Raw genomic sequence first — 23,499 nt, forward strand, 5'->3', positions numbered from 1 at the left:
ACAAACAAACAAACAAACAAACAGTGTTTGAGATTGTGCTAAAGACTATTGAATCTGTAAACTGATAGGACTGCTATTTATTGGATGTCATTGTCTAGACAATTTAAACTAATATGAATCTGGCAAAAGCAAGTAATCCAGAGACCGAAGTTCAACTTAGAGAGCTATTGTGGCGAAATGGTTAGAGTGTCAGACTACAACCTAGGAGGCCAGGATTTAAATCCTGACACAACCAGGGTAGTCTTGGGCCAGTCATGATCTCTCTGCCTAATAATCTACCCCACAAAGTTGTTGTGAGGATAAAATGGGCAGGTGAGAGCCAAGTATGCTGCTTCCAGCTCCTTGGATATAAATGTATTAAATAAACAAACTCCATGCCCTTCCTCCATTTCATTAATAGCCCCTGGGCAAGAGGCCATTTTTCACTTTAGTCAGAGACACTGAGGTGAGGCAAAGTGGTTACCTCAGACAGCGGGCTTGGGTGCCAGTAAAAAGAGCAGAATGGGAGACAGGCAGATGTAACTCCTGGGAAGTTCCTCATTTTGAACTAATAATAAATACCATGTTCTTGTACCTTTCCCATTTCCAGTTGGACTTTTACGGGACAGCTTTCTGACAGGTTGTAGGGTGCATGCCCTTATGTTAATCACGGCGAGGAAAGCAATTTGTATGTATTGTGTGTGTGTGTGTGTGTGTGTGTGTGTGTGTGTATGGATAGATAGCTCAGACTGAGCTGCTCAGTTGGTAGAGCAGGAGACTCTTAATCTCAGGCTTGTGCCCCACGTTGGGCAAGAAGATTTACAGTGGTACCTCAGGTTACATACGCTTCAGGTTACAGACTCCACTAACCCAGAAATAGTACCTCAGGTTAAGAACTTTGCTTCAGAATGAGAACAGAAATTGTGCTCTGGCAGCATGGCAGCAGCAGGAGGCCCTATTAGCTAAAGTGGTGCTTCAGGTTAAGAACAGTTTCATGTTAAGAACGGACTTCCAGAACGAATTAAGTACTTAACCCGAGGTACCACTGTATATGATTCTATATGTGTGTGTGAATGTATGTGTGTACACACACATTTGCCTCAGGCATCGAAACACCGTGGGGTGGGGATCAGGGTCCTTGTGTTCCATTCTGACAGGGCCTTTTTTCTCTTTTTAAAAGCCAACCTCGCAGGGCTGTTGTAGGGAATGGGTGAGCTGCGTCTGCATAACGCACCGTGCTGGAAACAGTGAGCAGGGGAGAGAGTGGGCTGCATCTAAGGCAGACTTTCCCCTCCCTGTTCCAGGCGACATGAGGTCCTCCTCTCCTCCGACGCTGCCTTCCTTCCTTCCTTCCCGGCTGCTCCCCTTTCCCTCTCATCCGCCCATCACGTCATTGGCGAGAGGGGCTGGCTTCCCATCGGGAGGAGGAGGCGCCTGTTTTCCATCAGGACCAAGGAGAGCTCCTCCCGGCCATCCTCCCATCTTTCGCTGTTCGCTCTCGCCCTCCAAGCAGGGGGCTGGAGCTAATTTTAGGACGAGAGAGAGGCGGGCGATACTTCCGTGCTATCCGATCCTGGAGAAGGCTGACCCAACGCCTCGTCTTCTGGGGGAGGGCAGGGAGGAGAGGCAGGGGGAGGGGAGGGGGTGGGGAGGAGGGGGAGGAGGAGGAAGAGGAGGGGGCGCCACCCGGAGGACCCAGAGCGTCTCTCCCCTGGATGGACCCGAACTGCCTCCAGTCGACCATGGCGCTAGGGCTGTCTTCGAAGAAAGCCTCTTCCAGGAACATCGCCGTGGAGAGGAAAAACCTGATCACCGTCTGCAGGTAAGGAGAGCCTTGGGTTGCCAGGGAAGGCTGGCGAGGAACCCCCCCCCCCCGCCCGAGGGTGGAGGTGGAAAGACCATCCTGCGTCCCCTAAGATGGAGAGAGGATGGCAAGGAGGCTAGGCGAGGGGATGAGGTGGAACTGTTCCATGAGGGTGGATGGCTTCCCAACAACAACAGAAACGAAACCTCGTATTATTGGCATCTTATGTCTAATAGAATTGTTAGCCCGTCTGGAAATGGTGCTTAAGATGATCAGTACAGCTTCAGGCAGGCAGTGTGGCAACAGAGGACAGCAATATCCTTGGGAAGGTGGGGGGAGCTAATTAAAAAAATAAAATAAAGGGGAAAGATAATGCAAGGAAGAAAAAGAAACCAGGGGTTGTGAAATTCAAGGGTGGGTGAGAAATGAGGGGAATGAGGGAAGCTAATAGGAAGAAATGTACAGGCACACAGGCCAAAGGCAATGGAGGAATCGGCGCTAGAGGGTCTGTTGTGTTTCCAGAATCAATTTGTCAACAAGGAAAGATGAGGAGCGAACGTTGTTCTGTTTGGTAGGGTAGGCCTGGTTTTCAGAAATGTGTCCTTCATGGAGATGATGGGGGAATCTGGCCATGTAGGAGGTTCTCCCACACTAGGGGAAGAATCTTCCTCAGTCGCTAGCTATGTATCTCTATGGGACCTACACCCAGTAGGCAACTCGCTGGCTGGTGCTTGGAAGTGCTGCTCAGAGAACCAAATGAAGATGGAAAATTCTGGGAGGCAGGAGGGAGAAGAGTGAGAGGTTGCTGCCTGCAGCCCCTCTGCACGTTGTTGTCCTTCAGGGTGAGGAGAGGTGATGGTGATGGGAATGCCACAAAGAAAAAAGAAGTAGGGCAGAGAAGGCGTTGGGGCAGGGCACTCTTCCTACTTCCTCTCTTCCTGAAGGAAAAGAAAGAGCTCTGTGGTGTGCAAAGATGAATGCAGGCACCCTGGTTGGGGAGATATGAGAAGTGGGAAGTGACGTCACTGTGGAGCATCTTATGAGCAGCAGAAGTGGGGGGAGGGAGGGTGGAATACAGGAGGTGGCTGCCTTAGCAACGGCCTTTTCCCAACAAAAGGCATTGAGCCAGGTGCAGGGAAGCTTTCGCCAACCTGGTGCCTTCCAGGAGGTTTTTGTACTACAGCTGTGCTGGCCAGGAGTTGATGGGAGCTGTGGTCTAAAACATCTGGCGAGCACCAGGTTGGTGCAGAGACATCAGCCTGTTGCTGTACCAGGACTGCCGGTTTCCCACCCTGTGTCTCACACCCAGACAAGCACTGATGAAGCTAGGAGAAGGTGGCCCCATTTTTGGTGGGAGGGCAGGCTTTTTGTCAATCTAGTTTTGCCAAGATTTTTTTTTTTTAAAGTGGGGGGAAGAAAAGGAAGGGGAAGAGTTAATAGGCCTACTGTAGTAGGCTGGGATACATAACTGAGGTGAAGGCTGGGCCTCACCATGAACTTGGGGAGAGCTTTTGGCAGAGAAGTAAGAGTAAATGCGGAGTATCACTGCTTGAAAATTGGTCAGAATTTGGTTTATTGGCACTAGCATCATGTATTGTATATCCATCGAGAGGGCCAGGAACAATGGGTTACTGTGCTATTTGTATTCCTCAATGAAGGAAGTTCTGTTTCTCCGTCTTGCCCAACATCTTTTCAAGGACTGCTTGGAAATTTTAATTAAAATTGGTCCCCTAGTCTAATTGCCCTTACATACAGGAAGGAAACATACAGCAGAATTGGGAAAGGTATGGGAAAGGGAAGCTGAATTGATCAAGGAAGAAGATGGCTCATGGGGTTGGAGAGAGAGAGAGAGAGAGAGAGAGAGAGAGAGAGAATAAAACTATGGGTGCTTAATACTTGCAATATCTTGAAAGAAAAAAATATTCACACACTTTCTCAAAATGCAAGTAATTGTATAGACTTTGGCTGAACTTGGCACACAAAGCAAGCAAAAGGAAGTTATTTATTTATTTATTTATTTACATTAGCCACGGCTTGTATGGTTAATTTATAAAGCGCCTAAAGAATGAAGCAGAGAAAGAACAGAGAGGAGATGATATTGATGAAGAAGATTCAAAAACTCTCCATTTTTAATTACAGTACTATTATTCCAAAACATAACAAAGCTGTGAAAAGATGTAAAAATTGGAAAGGAAAAGGAGATTAAGATATTTAAATAGATATACTAAACACTTTTTTACATATTTGTTTGATGGTGGGTCCAGTTTTTTACATGCCTTTGCCATGTTCCCAACAGCATTTGTGGGTCCGCATTTTCCTGTGTGATGCAAACTTTACCAGCATAGGTGGGTGTTAAACAGTACAACAGAAGTAAACAGGAAGAGCTAGAGTTCAGTGACAGAGCATCTGCCCTGCGTGCAGAAGATCCCTAAACTCAGTCCCCAGCATCTCCAGATGGTGGTGGGATAAAGGCCCACCTGAAACCCTGGAGAGCAGCTGTCAGTCAATGCTGAGAGTACTGAGTTAGATGACCCAGTTGTCTGATTTGTCACAAGGCAGCTTCCTATCTTCCAGTGAAAACGACATCTACAATGCAATCCTATGCAAGCTTCCTTGCAGTAGATCCCATTGTGTTTGGTGGGGCTTACTCCCAGGTAAGTGTGCACAGGATTGCACCGTTAACTGTTTGTTTTTGTTTTGTGGGAGACCTATATTCCATTTTAAGAATGCTGTGCAGGAAAACCAGGGTCGAAAGTGCACTTCAGAGGAAAGGCACCTGGAGAACCTTGAATTTATTTAGGTTTCTCCATCAGTATTGCCTCCCATATCCTAGTGGACCAGTTTCTGGTTTGCCTTTTCCCTGAAAAAATCGCAACAATTTGTTTTAAAGGGACTTGTTCACTCCGTGCACGATGGATTCATCACCAGCAACTGCCAGAAATGTAGTCTCTGGGCACAATCCAACAAAAATTAATTTTTACTCAGTTCCTGTCTGCACTACAGTGGTACCTCCGGTTACATACACTTCAGGTTACAGACTCCACTAACCCAGAAATAGTGCTTCAGGTTAAGAACTTTGCTTCAGGATGAGAACAGCAGCAGCAGGAGGCCCCATTAGATAAAGTGGTGCTTCAGGTTAAGAGCAGTTTCAGGTTAAGTACGGACCTCCAGAACGAATTAAGTACTTAACCCGAGGTACCACTGTATATATTTAAAACAGTATCAAACCACTTTAAGCATGTCTTCACCCCCCAAAGAATCATGGGAACTGTGGCCTGTTAAAGGATGGTGAGACTTGTTAGGAGACCCCTTTTCCCCTCACAGAGCTATAGTTCCCCAAGTTCTCAAGGAAGAGGAATTGCCTGTTGGGCCACTCTTGAGAACTGTAGCTCTGTGAGGGGAAAAGGGGTCTCCTAACAAGTCTCAGCACCCTTAACAAACTACAGTTCCCAGGATTCCTTGGGGGAAGCCTTGACTGTTTAAAGTCGTATAATACTGCATTAAATGTATAGTGTGGATGGGGCCTAAGTCACATGCCATTGTTTTCAGTAAGAATGACTAACTGTTGCTGGATTTTCAGCGGAGAAATGTTGGAGGGTATGGAGTTATGCGACCCATGAGCCAAGGAGATAAGTAACTATACAACCTTTAGAAGACATATGAAGGCAGGAAGGTTTTTTGGTTTTTTTTACTGTTTAATGCTTTATTATGTTTTTATATATGTTGGAAACCACTTGGGGTGGCTGGGATAGATGGGCAGGGTATAACTAATAAAATTGTGTTGTTGAATAGGACATCCCTATTTTCATCAGAGAATTGTTGGAAGGTATGCTATTCACTGTGCGTGCTGCCACAAATCTTGCATGAAAAAGAACCTGGGAACCCAGGAGAGTAGATGGTAGGGGTAAGAATACCCTTGAGGAGGCAGATTTAGGGGAGTGCAACTGGTTGCATTGGGGATGGAACCTTGGGGGCGCCATAATTATGATGTAGAATGGAAGGCGAGAGGCAGGAGGCGCCAAACTTTGGTGTCACAAAGGGTGCCGCTGAAATTTGAGACCCCAGAGTCTGCCGCTTGCTACCCAGCCCTCTGAGCCTTATGCTGATTCACCACGTATTCCTATTGGCCTGCGATCAAGAGCACATAACAAGTCAGCATGGTATCTACATCGTTGAGGTTTTAACTGACAAGCCTTGAACAGCGTAGGATCCATCTCAGAGCTTGGATATCAGCGACTGTATCTAAAACCCCTTCTCCTTCCATCCATTTGCCTTTTGCTGACAAACCTTAGCTTCAAACAGCCCCAGGGCCAGCTGGCAGTGTGGGCGTCAAGAGTACGATCCATGCGAACCTGCCTGCAGGGGAAAAAAATCAGCACTGAGTTAGAAAGAGATAGAGCAGGAAGGATAACAAAGCAGTTGAACAGGGCTTTGGATTCATTGTTTTCCAAAATCGTCTCTATTTTTTGCAGAGAGGGCCAGTATGGCTGTGGGGGAGCAGGGGGTAAAGAGGCAGCAGAGGATGGGAGGGGGTGCTGATTTGCATAAGATTTGCATAGGCTAATTTATATGTATATGTGCAAATTTATAAATCATTCCTGCACCTTAAATAGAAATGCAATGCCTCTCACCATAGTGGGGAAGACTGTCCAGGTGATCTAAGTTTCTGCTAAGTCTGCTGTCTAGGTGGGGGTCTTTGCCGATAGGCATCCTCAAAGCCCTCATTCTGCCGCCACCTCCTCCTCCTTTAATCTGGACTTAGGCTGGGCAGCCCTTTACATAAGAGGATCTTCAAAACAGAGGACTGTTCTCTGTAAGGTAGAACACACAGCCACCCTAGGTAGACCTAGGCATATGCAGCCACCATTAGGTCGTGGATAAGGAGACCTCATTCAATGTCGCTGGGTTTAAAGCAAAACAGGACTGTTCAATGAAGGAGCAGAGGGGAAGAACATTCTGCTGCACAAGGACCTTGTGCTGACATAATGTTCATATCAGGGTGATGAAAACGGATGAATAGGGGCTACAATGAATGCAACCCAGCATGTCCCACTTTCCTCTGTGGCAGCGAGGAGAAGGGATTCTGTGGCCGATGTTCTTGAGATCCTTTAGCAGGCCAGCCGATATGTAAAGGGCTCCCTGAAGGGAGAGAGTTTAAGAACAATGACCTTGGTGCTGTGCAAATAGAAAAGAGACTATATTGTCGCTGATATGATCAGTGGTGAATTGAAGAGAGAAACAAAAGAGAGCTGGGGCTTTGACTTTCCTGAAAGCCATACCTTGTGATCAGAGAAAGCTGGCTGCTATCCCAGATGTTTGGGAGGGGCAGGCTGTGTATGTTCAATAAGGAAATGAAGGCGCTCTGCTCATGTCTGGAAGCCACTTCACATTTCCCAGAGCCGAGACCCAGCATTCTGATAGCAATTTCTGGTTTGAATGAAATCTATCAAAGGCTCTTTCTATTCTGGGGAAGAGGAAGGAAGAGGAGACCACTTCGTACTCATGCTTTGGAAAGAATGAGAGGAACCATTTGTTGGGATCTGGTCAAGAATAAACTGGGGAGAGGAAAAGCCCTTCTTAAAAGCTGGGTTCCTCTTTCTCCCCATACACTTCATGCTCAAACCTGGTTATGGTGTTTTGTTTTGCTTTCTTGGCCTCCCACTGCAGATTCTCCGTGAAAACATTGCTGGAGAAATATACCATCGAACCCATTGATGACTCATCAGAGGAGTTTGTGAACTTCGCTGCTATTCTAGAACACATCCTCAGCCATCGCTTCAAGGGGGATCATGGTAGGGTTTGCAGTGATGGGTGATCTCCCTCCCTCCCTTCCTCCCTCTCTGTCTCTGTCGTTCTCAGTTTTACTGTCCTCATTTTCAGCACTACTGCTACACAGCAGGTGTGGGGGACCTTTAGCCTTCCAAGAGAGTTGTTGCAGAACTCCAGCTCCCACCATCCCCAGCCATTGGCCATATTTGCTGAGGCTGATGGGAGTTGTAGTTCAGCAGCTTCTGGAGGCCAGAGGTCCTCCCCCCCCCAACACCTGCTATGCAATGTATATGGGGGTTGAGCAAATATTGCATCGTGTGTCGCGGTGCAGGGAGATGACAGCATTGCAGGTTTGACTGAGGGCTAAGCTGGAAGCAATACCATGCACACAATTAGCAAATTACATAAATGGCTTTCACAAAGCAAACTGCAGACGCAGTGGGCCACTCCTGATGGGGACCCTGGTATGAAGGCTGGGAGACTTTCACCCATTCCCTGCCCTCCACTGCAGCCCTGATCTGGACAATCTATGCCTATTGTTTGCCTCAGGGAGGGTAGGCAGCTCCCATTCACTCCAACTGGAACTCCTTCCCCGGTGCAAAATATGGTGCAGGGGACCTGATCAGGATCCCCACCCCCAATTCACTTTTTAGGAGCCATTCATGGGATTGTCAAATGCATGAGCAGCTCTTCATCTAATTTGGCCCGGATAAGTGCATTTCCTGGCTATCGTGCAACAAGTGCAGGGAAATCCTTTTAATTAATCCTAGTATTTTCTCCAAACCCTGGCTGGCCGAGCAAGTGCACTTGCTTCTGGCCTAGCTTTTGCAGTTCTTACCGCAACACTGTGATGTGTGCCTGTATTATTATCCCCCTGTTCCACACGGAAGGCCTGAGCCTGTGAGCCAGAGATAGTGGCTTGTCAAAGGCCAAGCAGTGACTTCAATGGCTAAGCTGAAAGTTTAGTTAGATTTCCTCCTCCCAGTTCATCACTTGTGTTCTTAACCATTGTGTTTACCGGAACCATTCCCCCAGGCAGACATCTGATACTGTAAAAGTTAGCAGTCTGGAGTTCCAAAGTGTATGGCAGAGCCTCACCAAGCATGCCTGCCTCTAGGTCTATCATTCAGAGAAGGGGTGGAAGACCTGTGCTCCTCCAGATGGTAAAGGTAAAGGGACCCCTGACCATTAGGTACAGTCATGACCGATTCTGGGCGCTCATCTCGCTTTACTGGCCTAGGGAGCTGACGTACAGCTTCCGGGTCATGTGGCCAGCAGGACTAAGCCACTTCTGGCGAACCAGAGCAGTGCATGGAAACACTGTTTACCTTCCCACCAGAGTGGTACCTATTTATCTACTTGCACTTTGACGTGCTTTCGAACTGCTAGGTTGGCAGGAGCTGGGACTGAACAACAGGAGCTCACCCCATTGTGATCAGCAAGTCCTAGGCTCTGTGGTTTAACCCACAGCACCACCCGTGTCCCCCTCCAGATGGTGGTGGACTCCAATTCCTGTCTGCCCCACCCAGCATAGGGGATGATGGGAACTGTAGTCCAGCAACATCTGAATGCCCATATATTCCTTATCCCTGAGCTGATGCAAAAGAAAGGCTTGAGAAAGAAGATTGAGCAAGGTTTTTATGCCCTTGGATTATATTATTTGGTTGTTTGGCTAGTGCTACCAGAATATTTTCCAGAGCAGGTGGGTGATAGATAGGCAGTAGTTCTATTGTTTACATCCTGTCTTCCCTGCCTCTTCCTCAGGTCCTGTCAGCTGGTTCAGCTCCGATGGGCAACGTGGCTTCTGGGATTACATCCGACTGGCCTGTAGCAAAGTCCCAAATAACTGCGTCAGTAGCATTGAGAACATGGAGAACATCAGCACCTCTAGAGCCAAGGTCAGAAGCCCTCATTGACTGAGGCAAGCCCTGTTGCTCACCCTTCCCTTGCAGCTGTGCTGCTGAATGCTCACGGGGAACCACTGAAATAATGCAGAAAGGGAATCCCTTTTCCAAAATGGTTATTGCCATGCTCCTACAAAAAACAAACAAACAAAAAAACACATTAGCAACTTATTTCCATTTCACAATTCTAGGATGACTACCTCAGGAGAGAGATACACCACTAAAAAGGAAGGGAAAATAGCTTCATAAATAATAATAATAATAATAATAATAATAATAATAATAATAATAATAATAATAATTTTCCCCAGCCAATAATAATAATTTTTCTGGGCGGCTCCCAACAGAATTAAAAGCACAATAAAACATCAGACATTAAAAAGTTCCCTAAACAGGGCTGCCTTTAGATGTCTTCTAAAAGTCTGATAGTTGTTTATTTCCTTGACGTCTGACGGGAGGGCGTTCCACAGGGTGGGCACCACCACCAAGAAGGCTTTCTGCCCGGTTCCTTGTAACCTCCCATCTCACAGTGAGGGAACCGCGAGAAGGCCCTCAAAGCTGGACCTCAGAACAATGGGGGTGGAGCACTCATTCAGGTATACTGGGCTGAGGCCATTTAGGGCTTTAAAGGTCAGCACCAACACTTTGAATTGTGCTCGGAAACGTACTTAATCAGTTTACAGATGTGTATAAATTGATAGTTATTTGATTTGCAACAGCAGTTTACAACCAGTTACACCATTCCCTTTCAAGATCCAAAACTCTTCAAAATGCTTCAGACTTGTTTACTCTGCAACTTCCTTGACAGAAAGAGCTTCCAGGACTTTTGGTTCAACACAGATATACATGTGTTGATTAGAAGCTGTCATTTCTTCATATTCTGTTTGAATCATTAATATTTTGCAAACTGTCAACGTATATTCCTTTTGATCATTGTGTTACATCCACACCTTGCCATTAAAGCAATTTTACCAATTTCCCCTAAGCAGTCCCCCCCCCCAGCTTCTCGAGAGTAAATTTATTAGGATCTACTACATTAGCAGAGTGGGGGTGTTGGACTAAGTGATTTGTGAGACGCAAATTCTATGCTTAGTAAATGCAGTTCCCTCATATTAAGCTGCTGTTGTTTTTCATGAATACCAGATTAGTTTGATATTTGATATTAAGCAGCTTACTTCAGGAGAAAAGAAAGGATAACAATTTTGTTTTATTAACATTAATCTTGTAATATGCTACCGTAAAAATTGTTCATCATTTTTTATCACATCCAGTATCGACTTATCTGGCTCAGAATTTGTTAGAACAATGTTGCCTGCATATTTACAGAGCTCAACCCTATCAAATTTAATTCATCTATTTCATGAAGAATGTGTGGAACACTGGGTCACAAACTTCTGACAGCTGAAGCACCTTTCTTTTCTAAATTAAAATTGGTAGCACACTTTTCTTACAAGCAGTGAGGCAAGAATTGCCAAACCGGAGTGGGACTCAACCATCTTTTTTATGAATCACTGATCTTGATATGACTGGAAAGCGATGCACCCAGAGCAGTGATTCAACCAGAGGTGCCTAATGGGCAGTCTCCTCTGAGAATGGACAATTTGGGAGTCTCTATGATGGGAGTGATTGAATTATCCCTTCCCAGTGATGCAGTTAGCATAGCGATCTGAGTGCAGTCAAGGCTGATTGGAAGGAAACAAGGCCAGAGCAGTTGATAAATAATGCAAGTGATGCAATGATGCACAAGCCTTGACTGTGGGTGGGTCCTTGCAGCCCACAGCAGCCTTAAATTATTTTATTTATTGCACACATAGCACACAGTTTATGATTTACTGACCTAGAGAATATGAAAGAGCAAACATTAAGGCTGGCAATGAAATATTTGGTTATGATGGATGTTATTATCGGATGGTGTGTGTTCTCATGCTTACAACTTTTGGTCTGAACCAAGCATCCTTGACCACTATGGTGCTAATGATGGAAAGTCAAAGTGAAACATTTTGGAACGCAGTTTAATCCTTTCCGTTCAGTCCATGTTTACCTAGAAGTGAGCCCCATTGATTTCAATAGGACTGAATCCGGTGCAAGGAAGCTTAGGATGGCAGTCTTAGAGAGGGAACTGTCTGAATAAGAGACAATGGCTGTGTTCACACATTAAAATGCTGCCAGATGGTGTGTGCTTTTCCTCCCCAATTTGGATCGAAACTGTTTTAGGGAGAAACTCCTCAAAGCATAGGTTGTTATTTCTTTTGTAAAAATGAATAAATGACAGGATATTGTTAGGATATATATGTAGATATGGACTGTGATTAACTCAAGGATCCAGCACTCCCCAAACCAGTAATGGAAGCACACAAAGACTCCTCACAACCCATTTATTATGAAGCAGCATTGTTTGAATTTGGTTAATGGTAACCTGACTTTCTAAGATTTCCTCCCAAAGCCATCTTGATGTCACAATGTGGATCCATGTTGAACCAACTATAGGCCCGATTCAGGTAATTTTTGTTAAGTTGGTCACAATGTGTGCCATTCAGTACTACCTCTTGGGCAGATTTAATGAACGCAACTAACTCAGGTTCATTAATTTCAATGGGTCTGAGTAGAACTTAGCTGAATACAACCTAATGTATTAGAAACAGCCGTGCAAATCAGCTGCAGTTCTGCCTATTGTAACAAACTTTCTGTTTTAGGGCCGGGCATGGATCCGAGTGGCACTGATGGAGAAGCGCATGTCCGAGTACATCACCACAGCCCTGCGGGACACCAGAACCACCAGGTGGGCATCTCTGGGGCTTGTATCAAAGTGCATTTGGGGTATAAGGCATTCCTTCTCACGTGCTCACATTATTTCCCTTTGCTGCCCTGCCAACTCCGCTTTGTAGATTTTTGAAGCCCTACAATTGCACTTTCAAGACCTTAAAACAAAGTCCAATATACTCAGCCTCCTGGGAGAGGCGATTATAATGTTATCTGTATCTATACACCCTTCTCCAACCTCCTAAAACACACACACAAATTGATAGTCCCTTTTCTAATAAAGAAGAGAGATGCAAGGCTCGTTAATTTAATTCATAAAATGAGACCTCACTTATAGATTAAGGCCTCTTTTCTGTAAACTGCTTTGGGGTGTTTTCTTTTTTCAACCAAGCAGTATATAAATGTTATGAATTAGATAAACGATCTGTATTGGAGAATTTGCCCATTTCCTCACAGCAATTGTACACAGGGTGTCCACCATGGCCCTATTCCCGAGAGTTTAGCAACGTAGAATCCCAAGTTTTCATGAAAAATGCTCACGATAGCAGAACTGAGGAAGCCACATAGCTGAAGAGAAAACAGCTCCACTCTCTTCCCCTACGCCTCCCTACCCTCCAGTATAATCAAAAGGCTGTCTCCCTTCCCCTCCCGACAGGAGATTTTATGATGACGGGGCAATCATGCTGAGAGAGGAATCAACCGTTCTCACAGGGATGCTGATAGGGCTCAGTGCCATAGACTTCAGGTATGTGCGCACCCTCTTCTTCTCCAGATCATTTGCCCTAAAGTGCTATTGCTTTAAGAGATATTTCTTGCATTGTTATGTCTATTGGGGGGGGCATATGCACTAAGGAATGCTGACTTATCTTCTGCTATGTTTCTGGCACATAGTTCCCATGGTTTCTTGTGTCACTCCCCCCCCCCCCAGCTAGGGCTTTGTCTCTTGTGGAGGGAGAATTGGTACTCTGTACATGTTCAGAAAAAAGGGATGCAGGTGGCGCTGTGGGTTAAACCACAGAGCCTAGGACCTGCCTATCAGAAGGTCGGCGGTTCGAATCCCCGCGACGGGGTGAGCTCCAGTTGCTCAGTCCCTGCTCCTGCCAACCTAGCAGTTCGAAAGCACGTCAAAGTGCAAGTAGATAAATAGGTACCGTTCCGGCGGGAAGGTAAACGGCGTTTCCATGCGCTGCTCTGAATCGTCAGAAGCAGCTTAGTCATGCTGGCCACATGACCCAGAAGCTGTACGCCATCTCCCTCAGCCAATAAAGCGAGATGAGCGCCGCAACCCCAGAGTCGGTCACGACTGGACCTAATGCTCAGGGGTCCCTTTACCTTTACCTTACATGTTCAGAAGCAATCTTCTGAACTGTAGGGCTCGATAATATTTATAATTATTCCCAAGCTCTATTGAGACCCAATCCAGTTCAGAGTCAACTTTTATTTGAGTTATTAACTGCCTGATCTGTCAGGTTTCATAATAAAGGTGAAGGCTCAGTACTCCCAACCCTTCATCTTCTCAAGATCTGGAATAAGTAAGTCTAGATCGCTTACCAGTGTTTCCCAATCATTCCTTTTTCTAGGCAAATTGGAAGAGGAAAATAAGCCTTAGGGAGGAGAGTCATAATAATTGTGGCTGTTCTGCCTAGCTAAGCGAGATTAAGTTTTTGCCAACAATCCATGTCTTTCCTACAGTCCTCGAGTAGCATCTCAACATTCTGCTTCTTCAGCCGACGTAAACCTTTCGGGATTGTTATTCCCAAATGTGTGATGTTACGAGGTTGCAGTCGCAATCCAAATTGTACCTGCAGCAGTAATTGTTCCTCTAGAGGGGTCTCCACGCATGGCACTGAGGACTCAGAGAAGTCTACTTCCAAGCCAGCTGCCTCGTTGAAGATAAGCAACGTTCCCTGAATTTCAGGAAAGGCTTCCTTTGGCTTGTTAAGCATCAGTAAAACACCATCCGTGAACATGTTAATAACATCTATTCTTCTTGCCCTCTATAAAGCCCTCTGTCTTAAGATTACTTCATATAACTTTGGCCACGGTTTCTACTACAAAAATGAAGCAAATGAGATAGAAGGCACTCCCGCCTTGTACCTCTGCTCAGATTAAACAAAAACCAAAGAACTGAGCCCAAGCCATTTGCTCTCACTTTTGCTCTTGCCTTTTAATAAGTGCGCTAAGTTACATTTATGAATCATTTGCCCAAACCCAGCTGGAAAAGCGATTGCATCATAAATCTGCTTTGCCCTCCAGTGCCTCTTTAACAGACACATAACAGCCTCTCAGATCACTGCATATATCAGTCTCTACCAGCCGGTGGCTCTTAGCTAATATTATTGCCAGTCTTCTAGTTTTAGAAGAAATGTAGGCATTGGATTACAGTATTTGCCCAGCAGTTTCTGCTTTATAACATTTCTGTGTTCTGCTTTCTCTGGTGTGTTTCCTGCAGAAATTTGACATCCGGTTTGTAAGCTTTCCAAAGAGCAGCAGCTCTTGCTCTATTGGTTGCCACATCCAATCTCTCAACATTTAGAAACAGCATTTTAATTTATTACCCAACATTAGTAGGTCATACTATGTTGAACAATCTTGTTACTCAGCCTCGTTGCTGTGCTTTCCCCCCTGGTTTACACCAAATTGGCATGCCTTGATACTTGATCATACACAGATTATGCAAAGCTAGGTGCACTTTTTCTTTTACACAACAGCAATAGCATCTCTCACTATGAGGTCTCTGGCATTCCTGCCATTTTGGGGATTCTGCAGATGAGCTCAAAGTCACCTGAGGAGAGCTTCTAATCTGTTCCGAGATCTTCAAACCACTGTAATATAAAAGTTGCTGGATCTTCCACCAATTTGGGGGTCCCTTGCACCAAATATTAGCCCAGTGCCCCAAATTTTCCTTTCCTTCCATGTCCAATTTCTTTCACATCTATGCTTATCAGCTGTTTTGGCAACCTCTTGCATTTGGGCATGAATATCTTCTAGAGTTTGATTAAACAGGGACAAGGCTTCTTTCAAATCATCCACAAAAGTATTCCTCATTCATCTGAATTGGTAAGAAAGCTTGCTGCCTTCTGACCGCCTGCTCATAAATTTCAGAGTCTTACTTCCCTCGTTCCTGCTTCCTGTCATGTCAATTTCAATTGACAGCTCAGATGTCAGACCTAGACTGGGCTAATAACTATGTTTAGAAGCTTTCCACAGTCTTCTGTTGGTATGAGGTTGCATCCCCTTGGGAGCACAATGCTTTTGAAGTCTCAGTGTGTTCAAAGGTTGCTGTTGTTTAGTAAAAAAAAGAGAGGGAAAAAGGCCTTAAAGAGTAGCTTAAAGTTATGCAGCCATTTTGAGCCACAGCCTTCTCATGAAGATTTATGTAGTCATGAAAGAAATGCAGCACTTTTCAGTCTTTAAGGTTGCCGCAAGGTTGTTAGTTTTCAAGGTTCCACTTAGCTGTATGTACATGATATGAAAATTGTTATTCAATCCTAAATCATCTGAGTGTTCTAAAGGACAGTTGTGTTGAGATAGCTTTTGATAACTTGCTCTCCTTTGCATTCCTTCCTGTCGTGATCATGTTTTGCAGTTTCTGCCTGAAAGGGGAAATCATGGATGGCAAGACGCCTGTGGTTATTGACTACACTCCATACCTGAAGTTTACCCAGAGGTAAGGGCTACTGCTTCTGCAGACAGCCTTTGAGTGTGAAGTTCAGGGTATAGGCCAAGAAAGATAACATTAGAGGGTTCCTTGAACATGTTGTTCTGAACAAAGGATTCAGCATTTGGGTAGTTTTAGCTCGTTGCCAATAAAACACAATGCAACCAATATGTTTAAAGCATCTTACAAACAGAAAAATAAGGTGGGTCATAAAAACAGACATCTCATGTGTCAAAAGTGAGGGTGATTCAGAATGATCCTGGGTTTACACGTCACAGGATAGTGTAGTGAGAATGTTGTGGTAGAATTCGGAGGTGGCAGAATTAATTCAACTGTTCTGGACAACAGGTTGGGGAACGCCGTTTTGAATGTTTCCCCAACATAAAACAAAACAAAACCTCTTCACAAATAGAAAACTAGCAGAATAAGAGAGGGAACTGTGCTAGTCCCCCCCCAGGGCGTTTTTGGTTTGTTTTTAACGTGGAGGAGCATTCAAAAATGGTATTGCCTACCTGTAGAGAGATACAACCCACTCTATCCTACTTCAAGTTTACTACAGTCATACCTCATGTTATGTCCGCTTCATGTTACGTTCTTTCAGGTTACATCCTGCGGCGATCTGGAAGTACCGGAAAGGGATACTTCCAGGTTTCGCCATTCGCACATGCGCAGAAGTGCAAAATGACATCATGCGCATGCGCAGAAGCAGCGAATTGCAACCCGTGCATGCACAGACGCACTGCTGCAGGTTGCACTCTTTTCATGTTGCGAACGGGCCTCCAGAACGGATCCCGTTCGCAACCACTGTATTTCATGCTGCTACGGCTGCAGGACTAGCCCTAACATTAGGCAGAGTGTGGCAACCACCTCAGGCAGCAGATGCTGAGCAGCAGGGAGTAGACGGAGCTGTGTTTGTCCCACAACCTGCCCTGTACCCCTAAGCCAGCTAGGTGTGGTAAAGGACACCAACCCATTGCTAGCGTTAAAGTAACATTCAACTTCCAGTCTTGTCAGCTTTCGTACATGGAATGGGGTGGGAGAGAGAGGCACCGTCATATCCTTTACCTCAGGCCGCAAAATGTTTTGGGCCAGCCCTGGGCAGTCTGGGAAAGTGTATTTTACTAGCAGTGGCAGAAAACCTCCAGCCTGCAGCCCCAATTTGGGCTGCCAGGCCTTCCTATTTGGCTTGCAACACTGCTTTGGCCACCTACCCCACACCTGGCATCATATATGACAGGATTTTTTTGGCAGGGGGATTCCCCAAACCATTCAAATAGAACAGCTCTGTCTGACCATTAAACAAGCAAATATGCTTCCTACTTCCGTTCCTTTCAATGCAACTGGCATCTTAATCTTTGTAAGCAGCTATGATTACCTAAGTGACGAGGAGGACCGGCGCAGCTTGGAGAGCAGTACAAGTGAAGACAGTTCCCCTGACCACCCCTACTTACCGCTAGTGACGGCCGAAGACAGCTGGTACAACAAATGGCGGAAGATGGAGCAGAAGTTCCGCATTGTCTATGCACAAAAGGTACTTGGACCTCAAGTACTGCACATGATTCGGAGAACCAAACCACAATGGCATTAAATGCATCTTTGCTGGCAGATTTTAAAAATGCAAATTGTATCAGCTCGGGGGGGGGGGGTTGAAAATGAGCAGGAATAGAGCAGATATGGAAAGGAAATCAAATAATCTCATCCCATCCATTGGTCCTGATGCAAATCCTTCCTCTGCATATAGTATTTGCATTGGGGTTGGGGGGCAGTCAGGGATGGCTCATTGGCACAAATTTGAACCCGGGTTTTCCCACTTCTGGTTTGATGCTCTTAACCCAGGGGTGGGGAACCTGTGGCATTCAGATATTGTTGCACAACAATTTCTGTCATCCTAGATACTTGACAGTTCAGGCTGAGGATGATGGGCCTTTATGCTGCTTTTACTGTTGTTTCAATTTGTTGTAATCCATTCTGGGAACCTTTGGTCGGAAGAATGGGCTATTAAATTCCCATTATAGTCATCTAAACATGATATTCAATCATGGATAATTGTGACCAGGCTATCTCCATCTAGCAGTACCAGCTAGATGGAAGCCAACTTGGGTCTCCAGCTGTTTTTGGACTACAATTCCCATCATCCCTGACCACTGGTCCCACTAGCTAGGGATGATGGGAGTTGTAGTCCAAAAACAGCTGCAGACCCAAGTTTGGTCTAGTACATAACCACACCTTTGCTCTTGCTTATACAGTGAACTTTTACAGGGCAGTTTTCTTCACCAGGCTAACCTTTCTCTTTCGTAAGTAATCCACTTATCTTCTGCTCCACACACTTTGTTTCTAAGGGCTATCTGGAGGAGCTGGTTCGGCTGAGAGAGTCACAGCTGAAGGACCTAGAGGCCGAGAACAAACGCCTGCAATTGAGGCTGGAGGAGGTGAAGGTGCAGAACCAGTTAGAGAAACGGGAGCTGGAGGGAGTCATCTTGGAGCTGCAGGAACAGCTGTAAGTAGATCCAACTTTTGCACTGTCCTGCCCCCACTGGGTGTGTGCACACGCTGTTCCAGTGCCCCCAGCCAGGCCCACACTGAAAGGGAATGCATCTCTGCAGCTTCCTGCCCCACTCTTCATCCCCTCCCCTTCAATTTCCCACCATAGATGGGTGGCTTGTGCCCACAGAACCTACCATTTTGCCCCATGTTGGAGGGAGGCCTGTTGGAACTCATCGTAGGGTCAGTGGATAGCTGTCATTTTAAAAGGATTCCAAACAACAAATAAGAAGTCATGATTTTTCACATTACTTTTTAGCAAATATCCCACTGTTTGAACTTATCTGCGTTCAGAGCATCTATTTTGCAACTGGATCTGGAGTTAATCTTCAGAGTCTTGCATAATTTGGAATGTTGGCTCCTGAAATGTTGAGCTGGAGTTGAGTTGGGGTAGAGATTTCACCTTTCCCCTTACTGGAAATAAATCAACATGATGGGAAAACATTTTGTCCCTTTGAGATCAGACGTTTCAATTTCATTTTCCAGTTGAATTTAAAAAATGGCAGGCTGGGGTGGGGGAACGTTTTAGATGGGGAAATATTTATCTTGCAGAAAACAGTGGCTAGACTTCCTTACTTCTTAAGTCCATATCTGAGTAACTGAAAATATTCTGGGTTTGTGATGCTGAAGATCCTAATCCCAAACAATAATGCTATCTAAAGATACATTAAGGTAAAGGGGAACCCTGACCATTAGATCCAGTCGTGAACGACCCTGAGATTGTGGCGCTCATCTCGCTTTATTGGCCGAGGGAGCCGGCATACAGCTCATTTGGCCAGCATGACTAAGCCGCTTCTGGCGAACCAAAGCAGCACACGGAAACGCCGTTTACCTTCCCGCTGGAGTGGTACCTATTTATCTACTTGCACTTTGACGTGCTTTCAAACTGCTAGGTTGGCAGGAGCTGGGAGTGAGCAACGGGAGCTCACCCCGTCACGGGGATTCGAACTGCCGACCTTCTGATCGGCAAGTTCTAGGCTCTGTGGTTTAACCCACAGTGCCACCCGTGTCCCAATTAGCCCTCTTCAATTATTCTTGAACTTTTATATGTGGACATTCACATTTACTGCATCCCGCTTTAGCTGAGCAGAAGGCTCTGAAGGGCGATGTCAGCAAGTACATTCAGTGAAACATGCTTACAATATCCTTTTAGGTCTTCCCTTTCAACGTGGGATGAGAGCTGTACAGGTGTCCCCTTAGTGGATAGAATTAAAGAACATCTGAAATGACTAGATTCACATCAAGAAATCAGAACTAGAATTTTATTTCCACTGAAGATTATGAGCTAGGACGTTTTACTGCAGGGGGAGGCAGACAGTGGTCCTGCCCATGGACATCTGCCTTATTTCTGGTGCTGGGATTCTTACAAAAATTAGTGGACAAGATCTGATTCCGCAAGACACCTCTTTATGCTTGCAAGCGCCTACTCAGGATTGCATAATGCAGCGAAGCCTTAGCTATTAAGGAATCCTGGGTATACATAATTGCTTTGTATGTACATTTAATATACACCAGCAGACCAAGGGACTTATAGAAGGTGACAATTCAGATCGCCCTTGGCCTGCACTGAATTAGGCAGGAGGACAAACGCGGCAATGCGCCCTAGTTCTTGTGCCTCGAGCTGACAGGTTGCATTCCCTCCTCCTTGACCAGATTTCCCTCCTCCCGCTCTACCCCCAGGACGGGCCTGATCCCATCGGATAACAGCCAGTTCACCCAACTGTCCAAGGAAATGGCGGCACCCTTGGTGAATCAGTGGCCCTCTTTGGGGACTCTGAATGGCAATGAGAGTCGCTCCGAAGCCAAAATGTACAGAAGGTAAGAGCGTGTGTAGGAAGAGGCCTGGAGGTGAAAGGGGCTGAAAGTTCTTAGGTCTCTTGATGTAGGTGACCCCACCCCGCTTTCTCGTTCTCTCTTCCCATCAGGCACAGCTTCATGAGCACAGACCAGCTGTCAGCAGAGATCAGCCTGAGCTCGGATTCCCAAAGGATGGGTGAAGGGAAGCATGAAGGAGAACCTTGGGGGCCACTGGGTATGCTTTTTCGCACAGGTTTGAGAAAAATCACTGCTTGATCTGGAAACAAGTGCCAGGGCTTAAGCTTGCCTGGAATTTTCCCTGCTGGTTCTTTTCCTTCCAAATTCATCATGCGGGTTCTGGCGAGGGAAGGGGCTTGTTTGCACAGGCTCGGAGGCACTCTCTTTGTGCTGCTGTTTCATATCTCCCAGGACAGAACCACCTAACCTCCAAAGAGAGGAAGTCAGTGTACACAGTTCCCTTCCTCTGAAAGAACTATGTGAGGTTGCAATAGTGACCCAGGTGAGCATCATGGGGGATCCTCACCTCTGTGCTACACCGGCTTCTTTGCGGACATGTAGTTCTTGATTCTTACAAACACACACTAAATTCTTTTGGGTGGGAAGATAATGATGTGTACCTCCTATTTCTCAAGTTGCACACCTCCCCTACCCAAAAATTGGAAACCATGAGCTGTTGAATTGCCATTTGAGAGCTGAGCTTATAGCAGCAAAAAACAATGTGTGCAGCACATTATGGGTCTAGTCTCTCACGCTGCCACCATCCACACTAATACTCACGTCTTAAGCTTGATGCTGGAAGGAGTCCCACCCCATGAAGCTCTATCTGCATAGGCGTAGAACTATGTCTGTTGAAGGCACAGATGTCAGGGAAACCTAACAATGCACAGGGCTAGCCCCTGTGATCCCTTTGCATGTTCTTCCAGCGTTTAGAGGGGTTTGTGTGAACCCCCTCTCTCACCATGCAGAGGGTTGGGGTTGAAATTGTCTTTCCTAAAGACACTACAGAAAAATGGCTGATAAAATTATTGAGCTTTGCTGAGACGGCTAAGCTAACATGTTTAATTAGAGAAAAATCATTACTAACATTTGTTAAGGGATCAGAAACTTCATATGGACTTTTTACATGAAAGAGAAAATGAGCTTGTAATATCTGGATTTGAAGACTGACAAAATACTGGTATATGGAAGATAGAATGGTTGGATCTTAAAGAATTAAGTATCATATGCAGCTGCAGACAGCAGAAAGTCCTTTTATCTTTCTTTAGTTTCTTTTTCTTTTCTTTTGCTTTCTCCCTCTTTAAATTTCTCGTTTTCTTGTATTTTCTTCCTTCCGACTTTGCTATCTTTTAGACTAAGTAGCTGTTTATCTCGGTATAGTATAAAAATATAAAGGAGTATATCTTTCTGTATATCATTGAATAAGTATCAATAAAAAAAAACACACACAAATTTTCCCGAGAAAAATTGAAGCAGCTACAGACAATGACAGCCATTTTTAAATTTGATTTAGGATGGTCTTCATTTTTCAGATGAAGCCCCACTCCAATTCCATTGCCTTAAAAAAAAATTCATGATAATTTAAGATCTTGCTATAGGAACCTCTCTCTGAAGCCTTGTTTCCTTACTTTTCTCTGCAGGAAAGGACCCGACCCCGTCAATGCTGGGCCTCTGTGGCTCTCTGGCCTCCCTGCCTAGTTCTAAGTCCTTAGCCAGCCTAAAATCCAACGAGTGCCTGGTGAGCGACAGCATTGAACCCAGCCCTGCCCACAGCCCCAGCTGAGACATCAAGATGGCTAACCCTACCAACCACAATAGATGCCTGTGGCGGGGAACGAGAATTGAGTCCCTTTGACTTGGCTATACCTTTACTGAGCCTGATGTTACAGTAGGGTAATGAGCCCACATCCTCAAATGGACACTTCTTTAAACACAAGACTTTCCCCCTTAAGCTGGAAGCAGGGAAGCGTTTAGAATCTTTTTCCCTGCCCGGGATTTAAAATGGGGAAGAAGAAAAGGCTGCACGCTTGTTGGAAGCAGGAAGGATTGCCTGCCCAAGGCACTTTTGTAAAATGATGCTGTGTATATTATGTGTAATATAGATATATATTATATATGATTGAGATTGCTGGAAGGTAGCTGTCTCCGGAGGAGAATGCTTAAAAGTCCTCTGAATTATTGCTGCTGAAGGGGTGAGGGGTGGGCAAGAGAGAGAAGACAGCTACACAGGTTGAAATTCATGGTGCATTCTTGGTACTGAAAACTTGCACAGCGTCGAGGTGATGTTGTCGAGGATCCTGTCTGTCCCCTCCCTGTTTGACAGCAGGAGGCTCTGTGGAAGTGTGTCAGAGAAGCAAGCTGTAGGGCAGGAAGATGTTGAGTTTCCCATCTTCCCTGTGATTCAACATGGAATTGCAGCAACAAACATGCTACCTTCCTGCAATGGGTGGTGGTGGACTTCAAGCTGCCTCCAGATTTCTGGGTTTCTTTTGCGATTCAGGAAGCCTCTTCCGTCTTCAGCCCTACCAGACTATTGCAGAATCTACTTCCTGTGTTTCTCCTGCATGTTGCTATCCCAATGGATGTTTGCTTTTTTTTTACTTCAGGGACGGTCTTGGAAGGTGGAAGAGGGCCGATTTACACATCAGGTCTTTTGGTGTGTGGTACTCAAGGCACGATCGGCCTCTTCCCCTACCAGAGTTTTGACAAAGCAGACTTAGGAACGCTCTGGTATGTGATGACTTCATTCGCCACGGCTGAAAAACTGTTATAGACCAGCAGCTGGGGAAGCTGTAGAATTAATGGGCAAGAATTAAAACAGATTTGAGGAGCTGGCAGCAAAATGGGACAAAGTCTGTTGAAGTCTCTTTTCCGATACACATCTTTCTTCTGCAAACATCCTTAGGTCTTTTTTTTTTTAAAAAAAGTGGCTTGGGGAAATTAATTTTTACATTCATGCCGTACGGTTCAGCTGTAAAGCGCTTCACCTATATTATTCCCTTATTCCTACAATGGCACTATACTATAAGGCAGTATTATCTCTGCATTGCAGATGGGATTAGAGAACAATGGCTTGTCTGGGGCCACTGAATAACGGTTAAGATGAGATTTAAATTGGGGACTTTCTGAGTTACAATGCGTATGTGCAACTGGAAGCATACTGAAATGAGAAATAAGCCACACCAAATTCAATTAAGCTTTGTTCCTGAGGGTGCACTGGGTTTGCAGCCTGAGTCCATGCGACGACAGTGCTAAATTCTAAGTCA

General features: G+C 45.4%; 1 protein-coding gene across 2 annotated transcripts; it reads left to right on the forward strand.

Moving 5' to 3' along the window:
* Nucleotides 1-1,639: 1,639 nt before the first annotated feature.
* RUNDC3A (RUN domain containing 3A) lies at nt 1,640-23,076 on the forward strand. 2 transcript variants are annotated; one of them, XM_083583247.1, is made up of 11 exons: nt 1,640-1,801; nt 7,451-7,575; nt 9,317-9,450; nt 12,150-12,235; nt 12,872-12,961; nt 15,806-15,886; nt 17,243-17,408; nt 18,217-18,374; nt 20,072-20,236; nt 20,344-20,450; nt 21,874-23,076. In XM_083583247.1, exons 1-11 carry the CDS (start codon nt 1,695-1,697, stop codon nt 22,014-22,016), a joined length of 1,362 nt encoding a protein of 453 aa, XP_083439373.1. In that variant the 5' UTR covers nt 1,640-1,694; the 3' UTR covers nt 22,017-23,076. The 2 variants fall into 2 exon arrangements, with proteins under 2 accessions (XP_083439373.1, XP_083439374.1); XM_083583248.1 differs by having other exon boundaries at nt 20,099-20,236.
* Nucleotides 23,077-23,499: the final 423 nt, after the last annotated feature.

The sequence above is a fragment of the Podarcis filfolensis genome (assembly GCF_964270895.1).
Source record: "Podarcis filfolensis genome assembly, chromosome: 13".
NCBI classification, from domain to species: Eukaryota; Metazoa; Chordata; class Lepidosauria; order Squamata; family Lacertidae; genus Podarcis; species Podarcis filfolensis.

Coding starts and splice junctions, on each gene's coding strand:
- RUNDC3A (XM_083583247.1), top strand. CDS start 1,695: ATGGACCCGAACTGCCTCCAGTCGACCATGGCGCTAGGGCTGTCTTCG. Junction 7,576..9,316: donor TCGCTTCAAGGGGGATCATG/GTAGGGTTTGCA, acceptor CCTCTTCCTCAG/GTCCTGTCAGCTGGTTCAGC. Junction 17,409..18,216: donor GCATTGTCTATGCACAAAAG/GTACTTGGACCT, acceptor TTTGTTTCTAAG/GGCTATCTGGAGGAGCTGGT.